The sequence below is a fragment of the Taeniopygia guttata genome, chromosome 4, assembly GCF_048771995.1.
Source record: "Taeniopygia guttata chromosome 4, bTaeGut7.mat, whole genome shotgun sequence".
NCBI lineage: Eukaryota > Metazoa > Chordata > Aves > Passeriformes > Estrildidae > Taeniopygia > Taeniopygia guttata.
In genome coordinates, this window is record NC_133028.1 from 9,645,102 (window position 1) to 9,664,688 (window position 19,587).

Sequence of the window (19,587 nt, forward strand, 5' to 3'; positions counted from 1 at the left end):
AGCATTGTTGCTGCTTGTATTTCTGCTCTAATCCTAGAGCTCTGGGCAGCTGGGCAACATACTGTCAGAACTATAACAGGAACAGTTTGCACCTCAGAGCAACCTGGAAGTCTGTTGTCATTATTGACCTGAATTATGTGTTTGTGAAGTTTTTGTATCTGAGTCCTGCTGACTTTTTGCATTAATTAGAAAACTTGCTTTTGTGCTCTTTTCTTTCAAGATTTAATTCCTGTTGTTTTTCTATGGGTCCTGACTGTGATACGTGAATCAGCAGTGATGTGCATCTCCCAGCACGTGTCACCACTAAATGAGGTGCCTGCACTGGACAATGATTTGGCCATCTGGCATTTTACTTACATCACTGTTATTGTAAAAGGCTCTAAAGGCTCTGAAATTTTTACAATAAAGTAGTGTTATTCTTCAGACTTTTCAGAGATTCAAAAGCATCTTATAGCCCCCACAGCATCTTTCTGAAATACAAGAAACCCATGATCATTGCTGTTCTTGACAATGAAATGCAGTCATTTCTGGAGCTGGACAAAAGCACCCAGTGCTGTGCAGATCAAAGATGAGCAAAAGTGTGTTCCCCAGTTGAAGCTGACAGAAAAAAGGGGCATAAAACATGTGGATCTAGTGTCAGGCTTAAAGCTATATTCATTTTATTTTTGTTTTTGTAGTTTTGGCCAGGAGCCCAAGTCTATTGTAGAGATGATCTCCATCCTCTTGATCTCATCTCCCATCCAGGTGTGCTTATGCACTGTATAGAGATACTGGTTAATGTCAGCTTGCAGGAAAGCAAGATTTTTTTTTCTTCTCAGTTCCCCATTTAACTTGTACAGTATTGTAATGCTTCTTGGCAGCTTTCAGGCTTCACTCCCAAGTAATCAAGAAGAGACCCAGCTTCCTTTTCCATTGCTGTTGTTGGCAAGAGCTCACATTAGTGACCCACCTCTTCCAAAGAGTGTGCATGGACGAGGTCAAGGGGTGAGAATTTGGATTTGAGATGTCACAGAACACATGAGACATGCCAACCCTACCAGGGCAGAGCAGATCTGACTTGCTTTCAGCCCTGTAGGAGGTTACCTTATCTTTTATCTAAAAAACTGTACTCAAGGTACTCTCCATTTATCATGAAAGAATCCTCACAACTTTTGTGCAAAGAATAAGGGTTTTAATCTAAATTTGGAATAATAAGAGTTGGCACATCTTGGGATTGGCACTAAGGGTAACAGAGAACCTGTGGTCTGTAATGGGAAAAGGAGTGCCTGCCACAGAAGCACTGGTGAGTGAGATGATAACAATGTCAAGAGAATGGAACATCTTTCCTTACATGAGGGAATGCAGACAACATAACTCATCAGAATTCATTCTTCTGTACCAAACACAAGTGTTTTTGGACTGCTTTTCTGTCAGAGAGCCTTGGAGATCTTGATAAATCACATTATTGACCTTCTATTGCCATCACAATCAACAAATGGGAAAATTTGCTTCCTCCCCTAAATAAAATCAAGCTGGGTAATAGCTTTTATTATTACTAATACCAGTGGCTACTTCTTCCTCTGTTAGGAGCAGTAGCTTTTCTGAACAGAGAGAAAGAAATGCTTTGAAGGAGGAGTTCATATGACAAGAAAAGGTGAAAAAAATTCCCTTTGCAATGTAGGGTTTGTGGGGTTTCTGGTTTTGATTCAGCTGTAAAGGAGACTCTTCAGATTGCTTGGAATGTGGCCAAAATGGGAAAATGGAAGGCTTTTTTTAAATCTTTCTATCTCCCCCCCCCACCCCCCTGCCCCAAAATAGAAATCCATTTATTTCTGGAAAAATTCAACAGAATCCTACGAAGTGTTAGTAGACACTTTCTATCTTCATTTTCTAAAAGGGAGAAAGTATTATTCACCTGCAGAGGAAGAAAAGAGAGGAAAAACATGGATGTAAGGAAAGCATAGATTACATGGAGCTGAACTCAGGGAAAGTGAATAACTCCAGTAGCAGCCCTGGATTGAGATTGCCAAGTGTGATTCCTATATGGTTTAGCTCCTTCTAGAAGATCATTAACAAAGTTACTTTCAAAAAACCTCAATTCCTTGACTTGCATTTCTGAAAAATGTTTGTAATGTCTGCCAACATTCTATTTTTAAGGTTGTACATTAAAAAGACTATGCAGGAAATATTTTGTTTTGATTAACAGTCAGCGATATCAAAGTAATTGCATGGCTCAGAAGGAATTGGCGAGTGTCAGTAGGATAGCAATCACTTCGATGGGATGTCTGGAGGGCTGACAGCAGCTCCCTGTGAGGAGATGAGAGGACTGAAAATAGATGCTCAGTAGGGGTGTGACCTTTCCAACCAACCTTTTTTGACAGAGCCACTTAAAACTGGAAGTATGCAAATTAGAAGGGTGAAATGTGTTCCAACAACATTAAACAAGCTTGTCCACAACTCAGGACAAGACATAGGAGTGGAATTAGTTTTGGTAATTCAAGATTCTCAATATACTTATTACTTCAAGATATCCATGGAAATACTTTCAGTCTGGCCAATATCATGTCAACAGAATTACAGTGAGTTGTAATTAGTTGTAATCAGATTATATCTGAAGGTATCGGTTGTGTTGTGGTGTAGGCAAATCCTTACTGTTTGTCATATTCAATCCTATTCCAAGTTACATTACTTTAGTCATAAAGAGCAAATAATTTTTCCAGCTATTATGTTTGTGAAATGTAATAATACGGTAACAACATCTTCGTATGGGTAATGCAGTTTTGGGATTTGTTAGCATGAATATATGTGGCAACAAATCTACTGAATAGAAGGTAGTTTATTACCTGCTCCATTGAACCTGCTCCATGGTTTCATTATACTGAAACCAATTTGAGGAATGAATCACTGAAATATATTTATATGTTCAGAACTGAATGAAAGCTTCCCATAGGCAAAGAAGGTAGTAAATGTGCCTAAGCCATTCTGATAGAAAAATGCCTACTAGTTTTCAGGATGGACTGTTTTTAAATTTCCTTGAGATATTAGGCATTGATGTATTATGCAGAATTCTGAATGCTTCTGCTGAAATTCCAGGGAACTTGTCTAGAGGAGAAAGGAGAGGGAATTCTCTAGAAGCCCATAAGGAAGATAAGAATTTCAAATTTACCTCTCATGCAATTGTACAGTTCTGACCAAAATGTCCCTCTGAGTTGAGCAGAAGTCTTGTGCAGACTTCAGCTCCTTTCCTCTGACACTCCTAGAAGCAAGGCCACTGAAATCAGTGTACCTAAAATGCTCACTTCATTTTGGATGCATGTGAGTTAAATAAAATGGATCTTTGATATTTAAAAGAGGCAGATTTCAAACCCTGTCCTATAGTAGAAGAGTGGAATTGACTGCTCTGGATCTCAGGGAATACAGAAAGAATCCATACTGCAATCTGGTGTTCTTGATCTGCTGGCTTAGTGTTGAATGCCTTTGACAAAGCTGCCCACCATGCTATAAAGCTGCTTGTCTATAGCAGACAGACTGCTGGAGTTGGTGATGGCAGAGTGGTGTTTTGGGCACTGTCTCACTTTTTATAAAGAGAGGTAGAACCTTGAGATTTGGACTGATGCAGGGATTTTGTGTTAGGGTTTTCTTGTGACCAGCTTACCTCGCTCTATCTGTGATATCTGTGTTTGCTTCCCAGGGCTGTTGTCTGATGGGATGGTGTTTCTACAGGACTTTGGATCTTGAAAATTCTTTCCAAGGGCTAAAGATTATATTAAATGCAAATTATCCACATGGCAGTGAGAGAGACAGAAAATTTGCTTGCCTTTTAAGAGAACTGTGGACAGGAAAGGAAGTCATTAATGAGGATTGCTAAAGAAAAAAATCAATCTGCCAGGACAAGCAGCTGTCCCACAATTTTTGTTTTAAAATAGTGACAAAAGTCTATCAATAATTTTTATGACTTCAACAAATTGTTGAAAGCCATTTTTTATTTAATGAAAGACCACAAAGCAGTGGCCCTGAATAAGTTATTTCAAGAGAATTTTTTTGTGTGAGTGAAATTGAGTTTGAAGAATGGTGCCATTCAAGAACTGCAGTTACCAGAAAAAAAGTTGTGAATGTGGGGCCCTTAAACTCAATTGATTGAGAAAATCTGAGACTGAGGACATGGCAGTTGAAGATCAGTTCCTTCTAAGAACAGGATTAGCCTGAGGGCTGAGCAACTTTTCAGCATTCAGAAAGGAGCCAGGTATCCAGAACATGCTTGAGGATATGCCTGAACTTCAAGCCAAGTTGCAACAACAGAGGGAGGAAAAAGCTATACCAGTATGTTTTCTTAATGTATTGTTTTCTAAAATCCTTATGGAGACGCATATTGCATAAAATCTAATTTTGCTAATTTTTTGGATGCAATGACTTTCTTCCCCCAATTTCTCTATTAGATCAAAAGCCATTTTGATCAAACAGGGATTAGGTAAAACTGAGCTCTTCCCCAGTAAGAGGTGTGAGAGCATATGACTGCAGGGAACTTCTGGAGCAGTGTTTTTGGTAGCCAGTTAACCCAATTGAGTTCCCATGGTTCTGGCTAAACTTGGCTTGAAATGTAGGAACTCTGGGTAAGAACCAAGGTGCCACAGTGAAACCTCAGGTACTTCACCTGGCCAACTGAGTAAATCATTTTTAAAGTGTGAAAAAAGCTCTTTTTACCAGCTGCACACAAACTTTTCTGCTCCATTCCTAAATTGCACTATGGAGGGAAGTTCTTCCTTGCATTCTGGCCATCCCTGCTAGTGTAACAACATTTTGTGCCTTGAAAAACTATCTTACTTCAGCCAGTAATTCAACCTGTGAGTGTAGGACAGAAGCGTAGGGAAAAATGTTATGTGGAGCTACTGGTTTTTTCTGTCCCCTTTGGTTCAGCTCCAGGGAAATTTGTGTATGTGTGTCAAAGTTAGACTGAGCTTCCTTGGGTGGGATGAGAAAGTTAAGGTCAAAATAAGTGTGATTAGTATGATAAATGAAAGCCAGGATGTGTGAGTGAATACCAGTCATATATAGGGTTTCTAGGCTGCAGTAAAATGCCTTTATTGCATGCAAGCTCTGCTTGTATGTCCTCCTGGAGTTATCTTTTATGTCATTCCACAGCTTTTCTTCCAAAAACAGGCTAGATGAAAGAAAGCAGACCTTGCGACATTCTCTGCAGAAGTTCAATCCCGCTCGAGTCCAAAGTGTAGATGGAAAATGGGCTTTAAAGTTGACTTTGTGCTCCTGAGTCTTGTCACATGAGGATAAAGGGTTATTTGCAGGATAAAATGCAGCAGCTAGCTGTCAATCAACTAAAATGACTGTTTCAACAGCTGGGAATCAGTGGGACATGAACTCTGGCTGTGTTCCTCCTCCCCATGCCACATCCTCTGCAGTAGTCTGGATTCTGTGGAATCCTCTGCTAATTCAATGCTGATTGGAAGCAATTTTGGATGTACAGATGTACTAGAAATTTGAGCCTGGAAAATATTAAGGAAATATAAACCTTTTCCAGATCTGGTTTATTAGAAGGACAGAGAAGTGCTAAGTGGGCTATATCAGGGCTAGTAACTGTATACTTGAATCCCCTGTAGCACAAGGAAAACATTTCCAGATGAAGTTTGCTGATTCATCTCATTCCTGGAGACACAAAGTCAAGCAGAACACACAGGCTACAGAGATAACTGCTATAGGAGGCTTTGGGAAAAAACTACAGATATAATTGTGCCTAATAATTTATTGCACTGGTCTCTGATATAGAAGAAACCTGGGAGCAGCCCCCATGGATTGTTAAGTATCTGTATCCTTTGAAGCTGTGCAACTTAATTACAGTTTCATTTCTTTTGACAAACCATAATTTCAGTGATGGGCTGGGGATAAAGAAAAACACTTGTCTTAATTTTACTATTTTGGGGTTTTCCTCCCTTATTTGTCCCTCTACTTCCATCCATTTTTTTTCTACTGATGATCACTGATTATCTTGTTAATAGTTTTTCTTCTGGAAGAAGCTGACTAACTATAGCTCTAAGTGTGAGGTTGAAAAAGGAGGAAAGTGAATGTGAAGATCATATTGCAAGGCTTTCATTTTTGTTCTTCATAGGCCCATAATTAAGCCCACTCTAGTCCTCTCTTTGTGGAACAGGATGCACAGGTTATAACAAGGATTCTTTTCTCTGTGTCTTTATGTGGAATGGGCTGGAAGGAAGGAATCAAGTAACTAGTCTAATGTAAATTGGCATAGCTCCATCAGCTACAAGACAGGCACAAGTGTAATTTTAGTGCCAGCAGAAGATAAGCTCACACTGTGGAACAACAATCTTTGGGGAAATACAGGAAGAAAAAGACTTTTCTTAGGGCTTTCCCCAGGTGAATGTTAAAAAATGTTAATTAAAGCATAACATAAACTTTCTCCATCTCTTAGAGCCCACAGGGGCAGGTTTAATTTGTCTCTAAGATCTGAGACTTCACTTTGCCAACTTTTGAAATGTTTTTATTTGAGTCCTTCTCTATTTACTGTCACTGCAGCTGTAGAGTTGTAGTTGAACAACTTTATTTGCAAAAAGGGATGCCTTTTCTTCACTAATAGCTGACTTGGATTCTAAATCTAGTTGCAAGCGGAAAACTTGGGTAAAGGTAAAAGTTGCAAGGGAAAACTTGGGTAAACTTCTTGCACTTTTGTGTGTAAATTTTCCATGAATTTCTGCTTTGCTAACCACAAGAGCAAGGCCACCTGAATCCCTTTGTGAGCATGTGTGTCCATAGGTCCATGTGATAATGATGGTCCTTGTTTATTTTCAGCCTCCCCAAGCTTCCTGCTCCATAGTACTTCTGTACTGCTGTGACTACCTTGAAATGGGTTAATGCTCTGACTCAGAACTCTGTGGTTTCTATTGGGCTGTGCTGTTTTGAGAAATTGTACAGCAGTACTTCCATTGGTCAGATGTTCCTGCAGGACTGAAATGCTCAGTGGGGGCACAGTCAGTCTTGTGAACTTTAAAATGCAAAGGGAGAGGATCATGTGAGGGGCTGCATCCCATCTGTGAGCACCTTGCCTCTCCTGTTGTGTTATGTGCTGAGCAAGAAGAATGAGCTGAGAGCCACACACTGATTATTTGCACAGCAGTCAAATCTGCTGTTTTCATACCTGCTTGGGCCCACCTGAGCCTCACTTTCAGCTCAGGAGAGTTTTGCTGAAGTCTCTGCCTTACGTGGTTTCCTTGGGTGCAGAAAGAGTGGAAGTTAACAGATCTGTTATACAAGGAACCTCAGACTATCAAATGTGGGGAAACGGAGCATATTCTAAATAACAAATGTTCTTGCAGAAGTGTAATGCTACCCCCTGTTGGAATTTGGGATATATGAAACAAAAAACAAAATACATGGAATTGAAGCCTCTGACTCTGTGTACATTACTTTGTTTCCATTGCACATCACAAGACTTTAGAAATGCCAATCTCTCTAAAAAAAGTATTTTTAAAACATAAATAGGAAAGCTTTTTTTTCCTTCTAGTTATCACTGAATTAAATTTAAAATATTCTTTCATGGTAAAATACAGCTGCAGGTACAAATGCCTGTCATTTTGCTGTCTTTCTGTAAGAATACAAATGTATAACCTATTAATGTTGATTTTTATTGTTTACAAGCATCTCTTCATAAAGGCCTTGCAACTTCTAAAAGAGAAATGCAGCCTCGCTCTTTGCATGGCTAAAGCCACAGTGTTTGCTGTGATTCAGCTGCAAGCTGAGGAAAGGCACCTGTGTTCACCTGTGGAAATGGGACTGGCTAAAGCAATGCTACACTGGACATTGAACAGTCTGGAAAAGTGTGTTTGATCTCTTGTGCATTAGCATTGCAGCAGTTTCTGTCTATGCCTTAGGAGAGCCGAGCTGAACAATGCTCTGGGAAGGGGAAAAGGGAATGTAATGTTTCTATGAAAACATCTCTAAAAAGCTGACAGCACTGTTTTGAATTGGAAAATCTGCTGTGTGTCTTAAATTAAAAATTGTTTCTTTTAATAAAAATCTGCTACTGTAAATCAGGACAGCTCAGCTGAGGAGTTGGGGGGAACGATGTAGATGATTTTAATTACCTGGAAGAATTGGTTGTCTTTATTTTGGCCTAAGATTATATGACATACTGAACTTCAGATTATATTGAGGTGCTTGTCTTTGTTCTTAGGTCTCATAGTTGCAGAGAAAGCATTTATTACTTCTGAGATGAGTGTGGTTTATTTTAATGGCCATTGTGTAAGGAGTTGTTAATGGTAGGATGATTATTATGAGATACCTGGTGAAAGATGAGCCAGTGAAGGCTGATGTTAATGCATTGAATTATGTACCTAGCATCAATTCACAGGTGTAATTGTTTAGGGTTCTGTGCTCTGAAGGCAGGAGATGCTGTGACCCCACTGTTAAGTTTGAGGAATATAACCTTTGACATTTATATATGGTGTTTTTATTTTTCATGAAAAATTGTTTTTAGTTGCTGTATTGTAACTCCTCCAAAATTCTGCCTGTATTTATCAAATACATTGGATTAAAACTCATTTCAGAGGCAATTTGCTATGTCTGGTGTAGCCATTTCCTCTGGCTGTAATTCTTCAGCCTAATCTTGGCTCCTTCTGTGGAAAGTCCTCCTGTATCATGAACCAGGAGTGAAATGTTCTCTGACTGTATTTCAGTGTCTTTGTCCTGTGAGGTCTCTTCAGAATCTTAGATGAGCTCATCCCTTCAGCAATATTCATAATCATTAGTGTCCATCTTTCTATTTGAGTTTCTCATACAGCTCTCCCTAGAGAATCTGCAGCCTCTCTGCAGATTGTCACAATATTTATCCCTACAAAATCTCTATGAAATAATCAAGTGCTTCTACCTGTATAAAAAACAGTGCTTCTGAATTTTACCTGTGGTTAAAGAGGAGAGAACCTCCAATTCACAGAAGTATTAAATAATTTTGTTTGATCTGGAGCCATCATATCAATATTTGAGAAACAATAAGAAACTCAAACCTTATGAAATTAGTAAGAAATGGTAAGACAAACCGAAACCCTCAGTTTGATGGAGGTGGCAGAGTGTCTTTATTTTATTTATATGTTATAACTTGTAGTTTTGGGCATGTCTCTGCAATCAGAAGCTGTCTAGCTGATATTGCTGTTGGGACAGTTCAGGAGGGTTTGATGTTTTGTGCCTTCAGACTTTGTTGTCAGCGTGGGGAGATGATACTGCTTTGGGCCGGCTGTACATTCTCCTGACTTATATTTTTTGTCTAGCAAGTATGCAAGCTTGGCTCGTGGCAATGCCTGGAGACAGACACAAACATCACTGATGTGTTTGCACCCGGTATTTTATATGCCTTGGATGGTATTGCATAGCTGCTTCCTCTAGAATTCTGTCTGAATACTTCTGTGCATAAGGAGATATGTGTGTGATGTTAAAAGGATGCTGTTTAGGTTGAAAAGTTAAGCTCCTCAGTGTTGAGGAATTGACAGATTTACTGTTGCTCATGGCATCTTGATTGTAGCCACACATGTGTCTCTCTCGTGCAGTGAAGGAAACAGATGTCCCATGAAAAAATTGGAATGTGACCATGTAATTGCATTACGGTGCAGTTGTTCAGCACTCTCCTAGTGTGACTGTCCATTGTAGTAATTCTAGGTCTGCTTTTGAAAAGCAAAAGACAAGAGCAAATCATGTGCCTTGTTGCTGTGTCAGTTCCCCCGTGGGCTCATATATTATCAGTAGCAGAGCTTGAAATTTGACTCTTCAGTGTTGCAGCTGAGACTCGACCATCTGAATTTCTGCTGCCTGGCAGATGGATTCAGCTACTGGCTTTTGTGGCAGGGAACTCAGCCCAGCTTCTCTTTCTCTCCCATGAGTGGACAGCTTCAGAGTATGCCATAGGCAAGTTGTGCCATTTTTGGAGGTAACTATCACGTTCTGATGTTAATGGTTAATGGTGTGACAAGAGGCTCCTGGCTGCAGGCAGAGCAAGGAGCAGGAGATGCCTCTCAAAAGCATATAAAGAATCACAACTACAGAGGCCTCTGCAAAAAATCGTGAGAGAGAGAAGATAGAAACACGAATCTGGACTAGAATTAAACAATATTTTTGTGTTTGGTCGTTTCTCACCTCTTGCTTTTTAAACAAGACCTGTAACTTCTAGATGAGCAGAGCTTGATTATCCCACAGGGGTATATTTTAAGGGGTATATTTTAATATGGCACAGCCCACGGCTTGCCAGTACCACTCAAATTGCCAGCTTCATGCCTCATAAAATAGCTGATATTTGGGCTTGGCTGAGCCAGTGGAGATGTTTCTCGACTGACTTCAGCGATCTTTCTGTAGGGTGGCAGTTGGCTTGCAACAGATGAAGCTGAGTAATCAGGAGTTTGTGGCTGAAATTGGAGCCCTGCACCAATGAAACGTGCTATGGGAAGGAGTTTGTTTCATTTGGAATTGTTAGGAAGGATCATAGTGTTTAAAAATTTTGTATCTTTTGTTCTAAACCTGATCAACTGCTGGGTGAAACAGCCCATCAAGGCAGATGACCTTTAAAGGTTGCTCCATGTGCCTGTAGTTATTGACCTTTCCTGGGAACTTTGTTTTTCTTGTGGCAGCCTAAGCATTCAAGCCTTAAACTTTACTGTGATTTAGAATAATAGAATAAATCATTGTCTTTAATCCTTACAAGAAAGGTTCTATAACTGTCAGTTTCATTAGGGACTGGTTTATTTATGCCAAAATATCTGAGCTTTGCAGAACTTTAGACATACTATTTCTCTTCGATTTTCTAAAAGCACTTTAAACTTTTTTTTGTGACACTGATTTCAAAACCTTCACTCAGAATCTCTCATTGAGCCCTTTGTTCCTTTGTGAGGTTTCTGATGGTTCAAGTTTATTGTAATAAACTATATTATGTTACTGTAATCTGCTGCCTCCCTCTACACACAAACAATGTGAAGCAGTTAGAGGGTTGTGATTGATGTGCCACCAGCTACACAGAGCAGGCAGCAGAGTGTTGTTGGAGAAATCTGCTCACAGTTCCCAGTTTTTAGGGATTTTGAGTCATGATTTTCATGGTTTCCTCTTGAAAAAATGGATATTTTGCATAGCCTTGTTACTACATAATCGCTTTAAAATAAAGGGTATAAAGGGAGGGAGATGAGAAAAAACAATCTAGATCATCTATCTCCTTTGCAAAAATGAAGCATTTGACCAATGTTGCAATCAAGGCTCTGTTTATGAGTTCATTTTTGGAACGTGTAGAATAAAACTCTCACAAAGCAAATACTTGCTTCTATTACTGTCAAGTACAAAGTCCTGTTTCATAACAAGACAAATCTGGGAGCCTCTTATTTATGCTGAACCTTTCTTCTTCAAGTCTGAGGACTCAGATTAGGGCAAAACTTCAGATATGTGCTTAGACTGAGGCAAGAGAGACCTAAAAAGCGCAGACTATTTTGTGCTGGAAGGGGCCTTTAAAGATCACCTAGTTTAACCCCTCTGCAGTGAGTAGGGACACCTTCCACTAGGTCAGGTTCCTCAGAGCCCCATACAGCCTAATCCTGAATGTTTTCAGGAATGGGGTATTTACAACTTCTCTGGGTGACCTGTGCCAGTGTTTCACCACCCTTACAGTAAAAAATATATTCTTTTATATCCAGTCTAAATCTATCCTCTTTTATTTTAAAACCATTACCCTTTGCCCTATCACAACACAGTCTGCTAAAAGGTCTGTCCCCATCTTTGTTAGCACTGAAGCACTGAAGGTCTGCTCCAAGCTCTCCCTGGAGCCTTCTCTTTTCCAGGCTGGACAACCCCAACTCTCTCAGCCTTTCCTCAAAGGAGAGGTGCTCCAGCCCTGCCATCATTTTCTGTCCGTGCTCTGGACCCGCTCCAAGAGGTTCATCTTTCCTGTACTGAGAACTCTAACTTTCAGTAGGTGCAGAATAATGGAGCTATAAAAAGCTGCCAAACTTAGATGAGCTGAAAGAAAAGCTTTATTTCTAAAGATACACAGAGGGAATTACATAAGCTGTGGCTGATGAGGTGTGTCTGAAATGTTGACACAGTTATCAGGTGACTGGCATTTAATTCCTCTTGCCAGTGATGATGGAACCCTGCTCAGCATTCAAACTGACAGAAGCTTTTTCTTGGAAGTGTAGGTTACTCCTTTTTAGGAGGCAAAATAGGAAACAAAAATATTTTGGCTCTGTGAAAATGCTTGGTTAATACTGATCAGCTATCCATCATATCCAATAATGGGAAGAATTTGTTTGAAGACAGTAATTTTTTTTTTTTTTTTTTTAAATTTCTATCCACCTAACTTGCAAGATTCTGTATCCTTTTTCTGTCATAGAGGTGAGCTTGCAAAGCTGTTCTGGTGCTTTTTGTCACTATGAATCTGGCAAAACTTCTATAGCCAGGAAACTGTGCAGTACAGTATCTTTGCTCTATTAGATGATCTGGATTTTTGGGCTGATCTTGGACCCAAAGACTAAAACTCCCATAAGCAGCACCAGACCAGGATTAGGCATGTAATCACTGAAATGTTGTATAGAGATGGGTAGGCCTGCTCCTATGGGACAGTATTTTTAACTGCTGATTTTTTTTTATGAGAACTGGTGTGATCAATCACATTTTTAATGAAATTTAAAGTTGGTGAAAGTTTGAATATAATAAAATGAAACTTTAAAAGAAAAAAAAAAAAAAGGTGAGAGGACGGCAAAGATATTCCAAATATACACAGAAGGGGGAAAAGAAAACCCCATTTTGATTGTGAAAAGGATTATGTGCCATGGTGGCTATTTGTACACAGTGAAAGAAATGCCAGGCTTAAGTTCTATTTAGCTCTTTAGGGCGACCGAGCTAATCTATGAATAATGACCCAGCATATCAAACCACTGCTTCTCCTAACATCAATCATTGGAGTCCACTCAAGATATTTGGAAGCAGAACATAAAAAATGAATGTCACCTGACAGCAGCCAGATCAGCACCAGAGCTAAAATAGCCCTGGCCATGCAGCTGCTGGTGTGTGCTGCAGGGATGGGGAATATCTGCTTCCTGAGGGTGCTGTGCTGCTGGGTGGCTGCAGCCAGGCACCACAGAGCCCAGCACTCAGCTCCTGCACCACAGACTAAAGATTATATGTTAATATGAGGATATTTAACTTATATTTATGAGTAATACTATGAGGCACGCAGGCCTTAGGTAATCATGTTAGTTTTTGTCTGAGTATCATAGCAGGTGTAACAAAAGCATATGATTTGCGTGAGGTCACTTACCCCTTTTCTCCTCTGATGTAATCACAGGGTGGGTTGAGATCTGCATTATGTTCTGCATTTGAAAACCATGCACTTACATTTGCACATGCTGCCATAATAATTTTAAAAGGTTCTCCTACAGGCAAAAGTGTGTTTTGCTGTGTTTTGCAGAATTATAAAAGGTAGTTTTTACGTCTCTCTATTGTTCTTTTTGCTGTGTTGCCTTTGCTGTTGCCACTGCTGGTGAAGCCTCTGTTTTACAGAGGATTGCAGCAGGAGGCCTCAGAGTTGCAGAAATAATAGAATATGATGTACTGAAAAGGGAAATTAAGACAATGTTAAAGACTGAAAAAATCACTTAATAACAAAACACTACTTTTATTTTTTATTATCTCAGGCTCATTTCTTTATCTAAACAAGGCTGATTCTTGTTTGATCTTATCTAATTTTTTATCTTTCCTATAATTTCAATAATACTTTAACTGTGTCCCACATCTGTTGTAATTTCACACATCAAACTTCTTTTGGTGTTTTTGCATCTTTGTCAAGTATAATCTAATATTTTCTGAAATGCTGTGGGATGTTTTTCTCTTTCACAAATGAAATCTTGGCCACATTTCTGATTGCCTCTCCTCTCTTCTGCTTTTATATACCTTCTGTATTTTGTCAAGTTTCCACTTCTTGTAAAGATTTTTCATTCTAAAATTTTCTGTTTTCTTTAGGGAACAGCAGTATTACAGTCTGGAGCCTTACCAGCTATATCAGGTAGGAGCCCTTTAGTTACTTACTTTATTTAGCAATGATGTTTAAGTCTCAGATTGTGATAAGAGAAACAAAAGATTTATGGAAGCAGAAATAAATACTATATTGAGAGGTGTCCTATTCATGGTTGGTTTTGCTGCTGCAATTCATGACTTGCAATTATGAAATACATTGTAATCTCTAATAACCTTGTTTGAAAAGATTAATATATTTGTTTTCCCCTTTCTTTTGTTAATCTGAAGAGGTTCAAAGTTGTTAGTCTTTAAAAAGCTGTTTAGTGCCTTTTCTACTTAAATGTTCAAAGAACAATAAGAATTTTTTATTTTTAGGCTGTATTAGCACTAAAGGCAGACATGATTTATATGTTCAGTGTGTATAGCCAATTTCCTAAATAACATAAAATCACAGGAATGAATCTTTACCAGAAGCAACTGGGAAATGCTTCTCTTCTGTCCGTGAAACTACTGATTGACCAACAAAATCCCTAATGAGAGGGCACTGAGTATCTGGCCTGGAAAGATTATTTATGCAGAGGCACTGACCATCTGCATTGTGAACCTCTCTACCAGCAGAATGTGTTGGTCACTCGACTTCCCTGTCTAATGCAGCCAAACTGCTCTGGCACCTTTGAATTGTCATTTACTTCAAAGAAAACATTTCACAAGCATTTAGTTTTGTGTGATTACTCTGGGTTAGACCTTGGGGAGATCTATGCAAATAATTTGGTTAATATCTTAAATGTCTTTCCATTCCTTAAATAGTTTACCTGCTAGTTCATCAGATCCTTTAAATTTCATAAGATGCCTGCCTCCAATAGACATGGAACAGCTCTTTGTGCTTGGGTTTCTTTACTACTTTAAAAAACCTTGGCAAATACATAAAGCAGTGTAACTGATGGATTCTTGTGTGAACAAATCCAGTAAGATACTCAGGATCAGGAGGTGACTCTGGAGAAGGTTAAAAGTAACTCCTTCCTTCATCTGTCTTAGCAGGAGAAAATCCAGAAGCATTTAGTAGATCTTCTTGCTAGTTATTCCACTCAAGTCAGTGGAATTACTCTTGATTTATAGAGGTGTAAGTAGAAGCCCAAATTGGATCATTAATTTTATCTTTCCCTTTGGTACTCAGGTTTTTAGTCCACCACTCAAACCAAGAAAACCAGAACATTTATGATTCAAGTGTGTTTAAACACAGGGAAACTTCTGCTGCATGTGGTGGGCACAATGGTATTTCTGTATGAATTGATTAAGTGTCAAGTTAATTTTGGGTGCAAACAACATCTGACAAAAAACTTAATCTCAGACTATTCATGTGAGGGAGTTAGCTGTTTTGGTAAAACCTATCATGGAGCAAATTGGAAATGCAGAAATACAGGATAGATTTTTATATCAACAGAGAGAGAAGATATAAGACTAAAGAAGTTTGAGCAGGAGCATTTTATTGTCTGGTACACTGGAAAAATATAGTTTAAGAAAAAAACTCTTGCAGGAAAAATAGAAATGTTTAAGACAAATGCAGCATCTAAAGCCAGTGAGTGAAATTTTATTTGTGAGGTTTCACCTCTCAAATGTTCCAATATACCAGTGCAATTTTAATCTTCAATGTTAAAATTATTTTTCAGAATACAAAAGGAGCTGAAGTTTTTTGTGTCTCATTGCATTTTTATTATCTTAGATATTTAGGTTAAATTTTTTAAATCATTATTATGATTATTATTATTTCATATTAAAGTTTTCTCTTTTATACGGGTGAAATTTTAAGTATAATTGATATTGGCATTGAAAAGCTTTCAAAATAGTTCTGTAACATTTGAATATTTAATCTAAGGTGTTAACTGAAGGTTCCAGGGTGCTGAGCAGTCATTCACACTGTTTTTTGGACTAAAGGAACTGTATTAGAACTTGTCTGTGGCTCTCTATTATGAGAGAATATTATCCATTGCTGAGAATAAAACAGAGGCACACTAATTTGAGGTAACTACTTTCAAAACCTGTATTGTGCATCTATATGGCAAATACTTCTGCTAGCATGGATGATTTTACATACGCAATACCCAGATATAATAATTCTTAGTGTAGTGGTTCACTCACAAACACATTTCTTTTTTATCATATTTTCATTCAAATATACTGTAGAATGCAAGCTCATTTCTTCCTGGGCTACAGGTGCCTCACATGTTCTGTGCAATATTTTTGCACTTGTAGCAATACATGGAATTAAACAGTCACAAATCAATTGTTTGTGTGTTTTTCAGTTTATTGGTAGGGAATGTGGATAGTCTCTTTCTCCTTTTAGTTCGATATACTGAGCAACAGACTCAGCAACTTTAGAGAATTGTGTTTCATTCTAATGGCAAAAAGTGTTCTAAATATGGCAACAATTATAAGTTGTATTATTAGATGGAAAAAAACAAGTTGGGGTGAATAATTTAATTCTGGTTTAAATAATTTGGTTGCCTTTGCTATAAATAACTTTGTAAATATTGATTAGAAAGAGAGACTGAATTAGATTACTTGAGTTTGTAGGAGGAAAATGTTCCCATTGTTATCATAGCTTTGTACTACAGATAAAGGTAAGGGATTCTTTGGAGTTGTATGATGTGTGAATGTGTGCTCTTAAGTATAATAGACTGCATTTATAGTTATGATGGACCTCAAAATACCATGACAGGATAGAGGTTCAAAAATATGATTCAGATTTCCTGAGACTGCTGGATTCTGGAGACGCCTCAGTTTGGTACATTTTGTGTGAGCAGTTCTCATGGGACCTGTACAGAGACTCCCATGACTGCTTAGGAAATCCTGCAGCTTGATCTGGTGGTTGCAGTTTCAGAGATAAGTATGTAGGGCTTTTTTCTCAGGAACTGCTTTTGTGCTTTGAGTTAAGGGATTATGAATGAGATCCACATTCAGTGCTGGGAGGTGAAACAATAGACTGCACATTCCTTCACAGAATGGTGAGCTGAAGAGCTTGCCATTATCTTCATTGTCTTTCTGGTACTATAAACCAAAGCACTGAAGGAAAAATAGGACTGAAGCAGTTGTCTAGTGAGAGGCTCTGCCCTGATGTTCAGATGTTCTTCTGTGTATGTCTGACAGATGTTTGTTTAGTTCTGCAGTGAGAATCCTTAATCCACCTTGAATTATCCAAAGTCCTCTACTATTCTTACATTTACAATGTATTTCCTAGCAGTTGTGCTGTTTCTCATTTTAATTTAAGCCTCTTATTTTTAATCTTTTCCTCCTTTCTATTCCATTGCAACACCTTAGATAAGGAACCTCTAGCTCTTACTCATAGGGGCAAATTATTTCCTTCAAAATATTTGTATTTTCTCAGTTGAGTAAAGTCTGTCACAGCAATCTTCTTTTATGAATGATGTTTAAACCATGAGGCTGTTTTGTGTGGAGGGGAAATGTCACTATTTTTGTCCTTAGGGAAATGCCACTATTTCTGTCCTTAGCTGCCAACCCCTTCCAAATGAGCTGAGCAGACTGAATCCCAAGACTCCTATTTAGAGAAGGGAGGCTGGGAGCTGGAATAACTTGCAGAAGTGCCTAGGGACACTGCAGTCCCTGGAGAAGGCATTTCATGCCAGCTCTATGCACCATATTTCAGAAACTTTCATCCTTTCCCAGTTCCCACAGGGGAGCTGCTTGCCTGGGCATTCCCATGGGCCTGGCCCAGCCCAGAGGATTTCAACACTCAAATTAAACTTCCCTGATCATCCTGTGCCAGGGCTCTGGCTTTCAAAAACCAGCAGTTGAATGGGCAAGTAACAAATATGCTCCCAGGGAAGCAGTGCACTTTCAGTTTTGTTTTTTGACTTGTAAATTCTCTCTCTTCTTTTCCATTTTCCCCCTTATTCCACAGGAGCAAATTCATTGTCATTGCAGCAGACAGTCTTGCTCTCTTTGCTTGCAATTCCAAACCTACATAAGGCTTGATGGGGAATGTTCTGAGGGGATGGATTAAGGGATACACATAAAACAATGCTGTGGATTGGAATTCAGCTAAAATATCATCTGAATGCTGATTATGAACACTGTATCTCTATTAAAGTTTTATTAGGTAGATAGGGACTCAAGGCAGACAGACAAGAAGAAAGAATAAAATTAAGCATATAACAGGTGCTGATAAAAAGTCAGCTGTCTGACAGCTTAGCTTTTCTAATGGAAAACCAGGTGCTTTTTTGTGCATTTAAAAATATTTTTATTGCATAGCTATGCAGCATGATATTTTTATTCCAAGCTTAGGAGCCAGCTTTTAAGGAATTAATTCAGAGCAAAGAGAAAGAAGAATCTGGGCCACACTGTGGTGGTTATAATTTCTTAGGTTGAAAACAAATTGCAATTCTCACTGTTTTTCAGGATTTGTCCTGTCATGTCTTCAGATGTAGGAAGACCAAGTGCACTCTGATATTTTTATTGAGCTAGTGGAGGACTGTGTGTTGAACAGTGTCCACCATAGATATGTCATGTCATGTCATACCTTATAGGGCTAAACACTGTAATAAAAAAGCATCACTCAAATGAGAAACTGATTAATGAAACCCTGCCATAATATAGCATGTTCTGGCTTTATTCTACATGCTCTTTCTTTATTCTATTTCTTTATTCCTGCTTTATTCTACAAGTCCACTTAAAATAATTTTGTAGGGGAAGAAATATAGGAGCTCGGAAAAAGTAAACTTATTCAAATACATATTGCATTTACAAACTAAATGTTGGCCTTGGTGACTGTCTGAATTAAGAGAGGTCTTTTCCCAGGGGAGGAGGAAAACTGTGGGGAAACCATGTCAGGGAATGGTCCCAATGCTGCTGCTTCATCCTCTGGGCTGAGCAGATCCAGCAGATCCTGTTCTCTGTACTGGGGGTGACAGAAGGTGGTGAGTCTGTGCCACAGTAACCCTCTAGTCCTGTTCTTTATTATTTGTGATTTGCTTCCCCACACCTTCTCTGACACTGAGATCTGGGGAAGTCTTATAGAACACAAAGGTGAGGGCCTTGTTTGCCCATATAGTGATTATTTCAAATTTTAGAAAAAAATTTTGGTTTTGTGTGTGACATTCATCCCTAGCCAGCATAGATTCTGAGCTTCATATGTATGAAGATTTTTGTATTAATGTATGCAAAGCATCTTTGAAGGTGTATTTTTCAAAAAACCCCCAGACACTGAATTTCCTGGCACAGGAAAATGGTAATAATTCTAGCTTAACGTGTTTGCAGTTTTAGGGATAGGGCTGGGCTGGAATGGCCCACAGCATGGGAAGATGAATAATTGCTAGAGGTAATTAGGTCCTCTGTTATTTTTTGCACAAACTAAATAGACATCTTTGAGGAGCAATATTTGAAGAGAGTAATTGAATGCATTTCTAATTTTGAGAGATTCTACTACTTTTAAAGTTGCCTGTTAGAGAGACAGGAGGCATTTCTGAATATGAAGAAATCTATAGAGCAAGTAAACATTTTAAAGTATTCCCTTCAGCATTTATGTCTTGTAGATAATGCCATTTGTATAGCAGAAAATACATGAAATTACTTTGAAAATCGAAGAGAATGAACAGG

At 38.6% G+C, this 19,587-nt stretch overlaps 1 protein-coding gene across 5 annotated transcripts in view; it reads left to right on the forward strand.

The window, feature by feature from the left end:
• Positions 1-19,587, forward strand: part of DOK7 (docking protein 7) — a 59,551-nt gene that overhangs the window by 27,767 nt on the left and 12,197 nt on the right. For all 5 annotated transcript variants that reach the window (XM_030270643.4, XM_030270641.4, XM_030270642.4 and 2 more), the window contains one exon: positions 13,984-14,026. In XM_030270643.4, coding sequence (XP_030126503.4) covers positions 13,984-14,026 — 43 coding nt within the window. The remainder of the gene's footprint in view (positions 1-13,983; positions 14,027-19,587) is intronic.